This window comes from Sinocyclocheilus rhinocerous, unplaced genomic scaffold, assembly GCF_001515625.1.
Source record: "Sinocyclocheilus rhinocerous isolate Xijiao unplaced genomic scaffold, SAMN03320098_v1.1 scaffold1880, whole genome shotgun sequence".
NCBI classification, from domain to species: Eukaryota; Metazoa; Chordata; class Actinopteri; order Cypriniformes; family Cyprinidae; genus Sinocyclocheilus; species Sinocyclocheilus rhinocerous.
Genome location: NW_015635022.1, coordinates 529531 through 539291, shown reverse-complemented (window position 1 = coordinate 539291; position 9761 = coordinate 529531). Strand labels below are relative to the sequence as shown.

Here is a 9761-nt window from a genome sequence, read left to right as displayed (position 1 = left end):
AGTACAATTCGACAACGAAAAATGCTACCTGTAAAATTATGGTTTATTAACGTCTACACCCATCACAACCCTAAACCTAATTACAGTAATGCAAATACAGTAATTGTGTGTTATATACAGCTACAGGAAACCAACAATAAATAATTTTTTTCCTACCCATTAGATTGTGTTTTATTAAAGTCTACACCTACCCCAACCCTAAACCTACCCTTATAGTAATGCAGAATGCAGATACATTAAATATTGTTGTTCAGCATGAGAAAAAGGACGCAATATTGATGTGCGCATGCGCAGTAAACCCTGGTAGGACAATCTGACGGGTAGGATAAAATGTCAGGACACCGGGACGTCGGGCTAGCGATTTTGCGAGTCCTGAGATGGGAGTCAGTGAGATTCCCCAAGGTCTTGTTTTAGGTCCGTCAGTGGTTTGATTTGTTTTTTGCTCACATTTTTGCATACAGTATGTTAGTCCTACAGCATGATTTTTTATTAAGATGGAGATGGGATGAGGGGTTATATATGGGGTGGAGTCCACTGAGCGTGATCCTTTGTGAGTCTGACATGCCATTCCACCTTCTTGTCATTCCACACATAGACATATCATAAATCCCCTTCTCTAGGCCTCAGCAACTGGTCCTGGATCACAAGGGCCAGGCCTCTTCATGAGTGTCTCTACTAGATTAACAGGGACACAAGAACAGCTGAGTCTCTCTAACCTCCACCCGTAGATGGAGAGACTTAAAAAAAACCTATTAGAGAAAGTCGGGCCTCTCTAAAGCCTTCTGTCATGTGTAAAATGAGCACTATGTGCCAACATGGCAGAAAGGCTTTTCTGTATTTTGAATACCAAAGGGGTACTGACTAAACCAGCTTGCATGGTATAAACAGTTCATCTGTCAAATAATGCTGTTTATGCTTAAGTAAAGGTGTGAGCTTCATATGTCTTCACATATGCCCTACATTAGGGGTCTCGAACTGAAATTACTGGGGCAGTGCTCTGCATTCAGTATTGATTTGGTAAAGTAAATGTCACTTTTATTCCATTTTATTTTATTTTGATTCCAGAGCAAGTATATTTCATATGTACAGTATGCACTGTTGTTCAAAAGTCTCGTATGCTCACCAAGGCTGCATTTATTTGGTCAAAAATACAGTAAAAACAGAAAATGAATATTGTGAAATATTACAATTTAAAGAAACTATTTCCTGTTTTAATATATTTTAAAATGTAAATTATTCCTGCTATGGCAAAGCTTAATTTCTAGCAGTCATTACTCCAGTCTTCAGTGTCACATGATTATAATATGCTAATTTGTTGCTCAAGAAGCATTTCCTGTTATTATCAGTGATGAAAGCAGGTGTGTTTCTGTTTTTCTGTTGACAAGTGTGACTTTTCCTGTCTCTGTCTTTAAACCAATCATATAGTCTCTGTTACCATGTGTGCTCTTACTGACGTCATGGGGAAAGCATACGTTGAATGATCAATTACTGTAACTAGCAGGCACCTGCAATAAACTTCTTTCTCGACTTTCTCCATCACCAGTTTATCTGCAGTTTATTGCAGGTGTCTGCTAGAGACACCTGCAATAAACTGGTGATGGAGAAAGTCGAGAAAGAAGTAATTATGTCTATTATATGCATGTGTTTGTGCATTTCATTTATTACCACTAGATGTAATTAGTGTTTGCAGGGTGGTGAAATCTAACCGACAGTCACTGCATGCATACTAACAGTCAATATTTGCATACTGAATTGTGATTCAGTCATCTTCCTTGGATTTATTTGCATTCTGAATTGTGATTGGTCTTTCTGGCGGCTGTCTTTATTACACAGCTCTCTGGAATACTTGATTCTCCTGATCAATCATGGCATTTAGCATGATTGTATAATAACCATTGTCTATGGCAACATATGGTAACACGGTTACAACATTCACATCTCTAGTATCATTACGCCGTCTCTCTCTCTCTTTATTTTTTTGCAAGGTATTATGCTAATTGGTGGCATTTTGCGAATCAAAAAGGTTATCTACTTACAGATTAGTAATAATATATTGATTAATATTGTTATATTTATTCTCTTAATTTACCTAGAACCAAAGTCTAAAACCTAAGATTACATAAAACCTTTTTCTTTTGCAGTCTTGCAAGCTCTGGTATTTCTTTCAGGTTTCCTCATTTTTCATGACTTCATTGTATATTCCCTCTGCCGTTACTGTTGAATGAGCACAATGAGACCATTTTCTAACAAGTAAATTGTTATTACAATGATGTTTTGAACCTTAAATCTTGAAAACAAAAACATTATGCTAAGAGGGGAAATAGGAATGAGAAATAGAGAAAAGAGATGTAAACGAGAGAAAGGTTCTCAAATGAATGTTCTCAAATGAAGTGTGAATCGCCCACTCTCCTCTTCACTTTCTCATTTCCATTCCTTCACCGCATGCTAATGAGATGGGGTGAGCGCATTGGTGGAGGGAGGGGAACGTGCTTCCAGCGACACAGACATCTTGGAGAGTGCATACAAAGCTAACAGAGGTCACAGCCCTCCCACACAAACGCCTGTAATACTTCCTGTTTTAGCTGTATACGTTTTCGTCTGCACGTCCTTTGTTTAGTTCAAACTTTATTGAGAGCGTGTCAGTCACAGGTGTGTGGGTGAGACCTGGAGCGCTGTCTGGTGTTCTGAAAGGTTACTGGAGTGTGCCTGTATTTTTGTTATCAACAAAATTCAAGTTTTGAAATTAATCTGTTGTTACCAATAATAGCAATGGCATCGTTTTTTTTTTTTTTTTTAATCTTACATTCTATAGCAAATGTCTTAATTATCATTTTAACATTTTTCTTGAACAAGTACACACCAAGTTCGAGCTGCTCTCACATTCATGCAAATTGCGCCACAGTTTCAGACCACGTCCTACAGGTGTTCTCGGGTTCTGTACCCTAGTGCGGTCCCAGGTCCTCATGACAGCTTTAACATTACCAATTTTGAATGTGAACCATGCCCTGTTTTGAACTAAACTGCCTGTGTGAAAGCACCTTAAGTTTGTTTTTTGAAAGTCGGACTAACACACCTAGATAATGCAGATTTGGCTTGCTTACCTAGAATCCTCAGCTGCGTGACAGCACCATGCAGTCCAAAGAACATCCAGAGTGGTCGTGAGTTGTCCACACACACCTGCATCCCCACATTGTTACCATTATGACTCAGAATGACTTCCCCTTCCTGTGTGACCAGGAAACCCAGGATATCGCCACTCTGCAAAGCAGTAGGCACCCTGCACACCGCCCAGAATTCCTTACGGTCAACCAGCGCTTCAGGATTGTAAGGGAGGTCACTAGGGCGAAGCACTGCTGGGTCACAGGATGTCACACCGTATGAGAGAGTCCCAGATCGAGCAGGGCTGGACTTAATGACTTTGATGAAGATGGTTTCACCAATTCGTAGTGGGCGATCTGTGAAGACCAGTGTGCGTTCTTCACGGTTGTTTTCAGATCGGGCCACAGTCTGTTCGTTAAGGGTTTTGATGTGGGCACCTCGTAGCTGGTGGAAACGTAGGTCACATTCCAAGGTGTAAGGAAGCAGTGATGACTGCTGGGAGTTCATGGAATTTTGAGGAATGGGACAGGCGACAGGGGCGGGAGGGAGTCGAAGCCTGGCATCATCTTGTTGCAGGTTAAGATCGCAAAGACTGACAGACAGGCGGGAGGTGTCTGCTTCACGTCGTAAAGAGGTGGATCCACGTACTGTGGTGAAGGATCGTGGGCGGAGAAGTTCTGGAGGGACGACTTCACTGTCTGTGGGACAGAAGTGGGATACACAGTTAGCTATCAGTTGTAAGATTAGCTATTCGTATTATACAGTATGGTTTTATTAAATGGTAGATCCTAGATTATCAACAACTATTGGGCAGTTAATCAGTCCTACAGATTTCACTGTCTATCATACTGGGGGAAAAAATAAAACTTTTTTTTTTCCTGAGGCCCCCTAGTGGGCCTTGGCTCAACTGTTTTAGAGGGTTTGTTTAGGCATTTGTCAACTGTCCAGTCTGGGAGACCAAGTGAACACCAGCTTGACCAGGCTGGGAGACCAGCTAGATTACTTTAGTCTGGTTTGCTCTTTTTTTTATGTTCTTTTATTTATTTATTGTCCAGAAGTTTTTGGTTTTTACCAAAAACATAAATGCTACAGAGTCTATTAATTCAACAAACATAAAAAACAAATTCAAAGATCTAACTTGTGTCCTACTGTTCACATCTCTGGATCAGTACAGTATGCATACAGTAAAAGTGAATTCAAGACAGCTAGTGTACATGTAATGCACTACTATTTTACATATTTACAACAGCTAAAGTTGTTTCCAAAATGGCTGCCAGGGAGTGTCTCTTTACAATCTTTACCATTTATACCAGTTACTCATTGACTGCTTGGAATAGAACTTTATAGTAATGTAATAGTAGGCTAGCATAGTACTATAAGCACAACATACCCACTGCTCCTTGCCCATTTGCCAAAAATAATGCAAAATATGAATGAAATGCTGTGCTAGCAAAGTGTTTGCGTACACTGAATTTAATTCCCCACTCATCGCAGCCTAAAATAGCGTATTACGGTAGTTTAGAGGTAGGCTAACTTAGTTTATCATAGCTCAGCACTCAAACCAGCTGAAGACTGCTGTTCCTCCTTTTGTAACTGATAGCCCCGCTGGAGTGTACCCTGTATTTAGACCTCATCTGTGCATTCGAAATATTAGCGCTAAAAGTGGCCTGCCGGTGCTAATTAGCTTGTTAAAATTAGCCGTTCATCCTAAGAGCCCACCTTTGAGAGGGAGAACATTATTTAACTTACTCAGTAAAATGGATTTTGTATGTATAGCTTATACATCAGCATCAGAAAAAAAAAATATATATATATACAGTGGGTACGTAAAGTATTCAGACCCCCTTAAATTTTTCACTCTTTGTTATATTGCAGCCATTTGCTAAAATCATTTAACTTAAACCCAATTGAGCATCTCTGGAGAGACCTAAAAATGGCTTTCCACCAACGTTTACCATCCAACCTGATAGAACTGGAGAGGATCTGCAAGGAGGAATGGCAGAGGATTCCCAAATCCAGGTGTGAAAAACTTGTTGCATCTTTTCCAAAAAGACTCATGGCTGTATTAGATCAAATGGGTGCTTCTACTAAATACTGAGCATTTTTCAGTTTTTCTTTTTTAATAAATCTGCAAAGATGTCAACAATTCTGTGTTTTTCTGTCAATATGGGGTGCTGTGTGTACATTAATGAGGAAAAAAAATTAACTTAAATGATTTTAGCAAATGGCTGCAATATAACAAAGAGTGAAAAATTTAAGGGGGTCTGAATACTTTCCGTACCCACTGTATATAGGGACAGTTTTCTAACCATATAAAAATAATTTACGTATTTAAATAATAGGCTCCAGCCTTCATGTGACCCTAGAGAGGATAAGAGGTTTGAAGAATGGCTGGATGGGTATTTTAATATTTTGATATCTACCTTGTGCGATATTTGTTTACAAAGTTTATTGTGAATAAAGGACACTATAAGGTGCTTTGCATTAGCATCCTCACAGCAGTGTTGGTTTGAAAGGCAGAGAAAGAGATGGTTAAACACAAGGAAACGACTAGAAGATAAAAAAAAATGTGGAGGTCAAGATGTGTGACGAATAAGTGTGAAAATTGTCTATGTATCGACAATGACCCACAGAGACTGTTGATTAGCTCTCGTCTCAGATAAACCCTCTTAGACCCATTACAGTATGTTTGAGTGGCTCAGCAAACAACAGCGAAAGAGAAAAAGCAGTTCTCCAACCCTCTATATTTAGTTCTATAAGGACGTAACTAATTTCCATCAGGATGAAGGACGCAAGATGGTTTGCTTAGAGATTAATCCCTAAAATACAAGGCTAACAGGTCAGCAAATGACTTATTCCCTAATTATATGCAAGGCTACTGTGCAAACAGAATGAAGCAATATCTGTGACACAACGGTTTTTCTTTCTATCTTTCAGAATAAGAGACAACAAAGGATAAGAATTAGGATTACACTTATCACTAAAGCATTGAAATACTTGCATATTACAGCTAGGGTAAGTACATAAAAAGGTTAAGTGAAATATGTTATAACGGACTACAATAGTTTGGACATGCATGCATGGGTGCAGGCTTAGTAAGGCTGCTAAAACTTTCTTAACCCTATTTTTGTGAGGTCTTGAGCAAGTTTGAGCTTGAATGCATCTATCACAACAGATGCTGTAGCATTGGTAATGATTTGCAATATATATGTTAATGTTATCTGTTAAAATATACTGTATATGTTAATGTTAATATATATATTATTATATAATATAACTCAATATAATTATTATCTCTTGTTAATTTAAAACATTTACAAATGTATATCTTGTATGTGTATAAGTATTGGTAGGCTATATGTAGAAATGAGCATATAAATATATACTCTAAAAGTAATGTTCATTGTCCTTACATGTTGGCTATTACAATAATGTTAACGCATAGGTTCTGTTTGTAAAGTGTTGCCTCTCTTTTTTGCTCCTTCTGCTTATGATCGCATTGTCTGATTTTGATATTTTGGATATATACATTTTCTGTTTGTCAGCACTCTGAATCCCATCATCGGCTCTCTAATGACTTTAAGATCTAGCTGAGATAGATTTGCACACAGAAAATCTGCCTGCCGCATGAGGTGCTCTGAACTGCAAATCAGTCTCCCAACATAAGGACTTAATTTTCCTTATTGATCCTTTAAAAAAACATTTTCTAAGAGCTTCAAAGTGTCTTGTGTGGTAGTCTGTACTAATTAGTGAAATATTAAACACTCCTAAGGAGAACGAAAGGTTGGCCCAGAGGCACTAACTCGAACACAACTACAAAATTATAAAAGGCAAGATGGAGATAAATTTAAACTTGTTAGGGTCATTTATGGACAAGAAGACGACAAAGTTACAAGAGATAATGAAGACAATTTAAATAGGAGCAGCATATTTCAAAAAAATTCTAGTGGCAAATTTCAAAACAAATGTTTTTAATATCTCTCTGGTGGCCTTTGAGTATCTTTAAAGATTAATTCACCCAATAACTAAAATGAAAATTATTAACTTTTCTTTGTCAATCCAAACTGACTTCCTTTCTTCCAAATATATGCATTTTGAAGAATGTTCACACTGCTTGTTCTCCATTTAACAAAATGATCAGGTGCTGTCAAGTTCCTTGCTCTCTGCCATAGCTTTCAGATTTTATTGTTGATCGCACATATTCAAACTTGCCACAAAAAGGAATTGGTGTTAAGGACTGATGAAACGCTTTTAAGGTGCCTTCTTTATTATTTTTTTTAATCCACATCCAGCTTATCCAATTGTTTATCCCAGGGTTTTCAACTCTGGCCCTCGAGGTCCACTTAGCTTAGCTCAAACCTTGATCAAACTCAACTACCAGTAACTTTCTAGTGATCCTGAAGACCTTGATTAGCTTGTTTAGGTGTGTTTGATTAGGGTTGGAGTTAAACTCTGCAGGAAAGTGGACCTCGAGGGCCAGAGTTGAGATCCCCTGGTTTACCCATTATTAATGGTCAGCTTCCAAGCGGTTCCCAATCCTGATCCTGGAGTATGCCCAACTCTGCACATTTTGTTTGTCTCCTTAATAAAACACACTTGAACTTATCGGCTCATTAGTAATGACTTCAAGACCTGTAATGGTTGTGTCAGATGAGAGAAACATCCAAAATATGAACTGTTGAGGTATTCCAGGACCAGGTTTAGGAACTACTGCATTATATTAAATAAACCAGCATGGACATTCATCAAAACATCTTTCATAAGGTTTGGGGTCAACATGAGGGTGAGTAAATTACGACAGAATTTTTCATTTTTGGATGGACTGCCACTTTAAATTCACAGTTAAAATCGACATACAGCTGAACCCACTCAGTTGGATGGACAGAGAAGCGGGTAATGACATCACCAAGGCAGGTCTGGCTGGAGTGTGTTTCTTAGGCTACGTCTACACGAAGCCAGAGCTTTCCCTATCCGATCTTTTTTTTTCACCTAGTCTCAAGAAATATCTGCGTCCACACGAAACCACCACAAAACGATGTAGTATACATGCCAGACCAGCATGTGGTGCTGTAATTCTGCCACAGAGATGCACTAAAAATGGAGAAGAAGACTTGGACTATGCGCATAAACCTTGCGCGCGGTATACAAACGAACATGGAACAATACATTTATTAATCTGTGTTAATGTTAGTTAATAAAAATACTTTTTTTTTGTTGCTGTTACGTGACGTAGCGGTGTCTGACTAGGGGCGAGACGTGGGCTGATGATGTCATCGTTTCAGAAAATATACGGATTCGCTGTCCACACGAAAACGCATGGGCGGCGTTTTCAGATTTATCCACTCTGGGACCCGGTTTCAAAGAATATCGGTTTCACTCCCCCAAAACGCCGGATCCGTCTGGACGAAACGCCTATACGATACAAAATTTATGCGTATACAGCTAAACGCGTCTCCGTGTGGACGGGGCCTTAGATCAGGCTCATTAGAGTAAAGCCATGCTGTAAATAGGATTAATCCAGGCTTCAGTGTCCCTCACTGCCCTATACCTGGAGGCACGGACGCAAGCCTAGAATCTAGTTTGAACAGACATGATGCTTCTCTCTGGATAAATCACATAACAGAAGTGGACAGGGAAACGAATGGTTGACAAGGGATAAGATAGAACAATTAGTTTCTTTTTTTGTGAGCAAAAAATGTGTAGGATGCTTTTGGATGGATGTTATCCATCTATTCCTATGATGTCCATCCCTGTCTCATCATGTTCCTATCTTTTTTTTTTTTTCAAGCTGATCTTATTGGGGTCATATTTCCAAACTGATCTTAATGGGATCATACTATAGTGGGATCTGTACTCTCAGGATTCTGACTGATAACTGTGAAATAACACTTCAGATGTGCAAAAAAGACACTTTCAGACAGAAATACATTGATATAATCAGTTTTACAGTGACTGTCTATATTCACACAGTCATTGTTTGGGATGGATAGTCATATTTACTAAAATATGTGACTTGAATTGTTCCGCTCATACAATAGCTTACAGTAGTGGTTTGAATACTTGTTGAATGAATAAACAAATTCAAACCTTTTTCAGTTCTCGTGAATGTCATCAAAGATGACATTTATACAGTCGTCTAGTTTACTTCATTTATATAGTTTTTAGTTGTATTTCGATTTTTTTTTTTTTTCAATTTGTCCGTTTAGTTTTTTTTTTTTTTTTTAGTATAGAATAAAGAACAAAAACATCAAAGTAGGCACACCACCGCTCCAGAGATAGAGAAGTATTTAATTATGTTCTTACCACAGAAGTATAGAATAAAGTAAATTGTGTGTAATTTTTATTTTATTGTTTTGAAGTCATGAAAATGTATTTTAGCTCAGATTCAGGTTTTTCAATTTTATGTTAGTTTTCATTTTTATTTCAGTTAACAAAAAAGTTTTCAATTAGCTTTTGTGAACAGACAATGAGCATCAAATAATGGCAGCATGCAGAAGCACATAACACGGTCTATAGGATGCTGAGTTCTTGAGCCTAGTTGTCAATGCAGGTTTTATATAGCTGAGACACAAATTGTCATTGTCAGTCATGACAGGACGTCTGATAAAGCTGGCTTAAATCTGTCTGCTTTGACCATTTGTCAACAGACTCTTCAAAAAAGG

At 38.2% G+C, this 9761-nt stretch overlaps 1 protein-coding gene across 2 annotated transcripts in view; it reads right to left on the bottom strand.

The window, feature by feature from the left end:
- The window catches only part of LOC107746052 (E3 ubiquitin-protein ligase NEURL1-like), a 56955-nt gene that overhangs the window by 4330 nt on the left and 42864 nt on the right, over positions 1-9761 (bottom strand). For both annotated transcript variants that reach the window (XM_016560107.1, XM_016560108.1), the window contains exon 4: positions 3102-3797. In XM_016560107.1, the coding sequence (XP_016415593.1) occupies positions 3102-3797 (696 nt within the window). The remainder of the gene's footprint in view (positions 1-3101; positions 3798-9761) is intronic.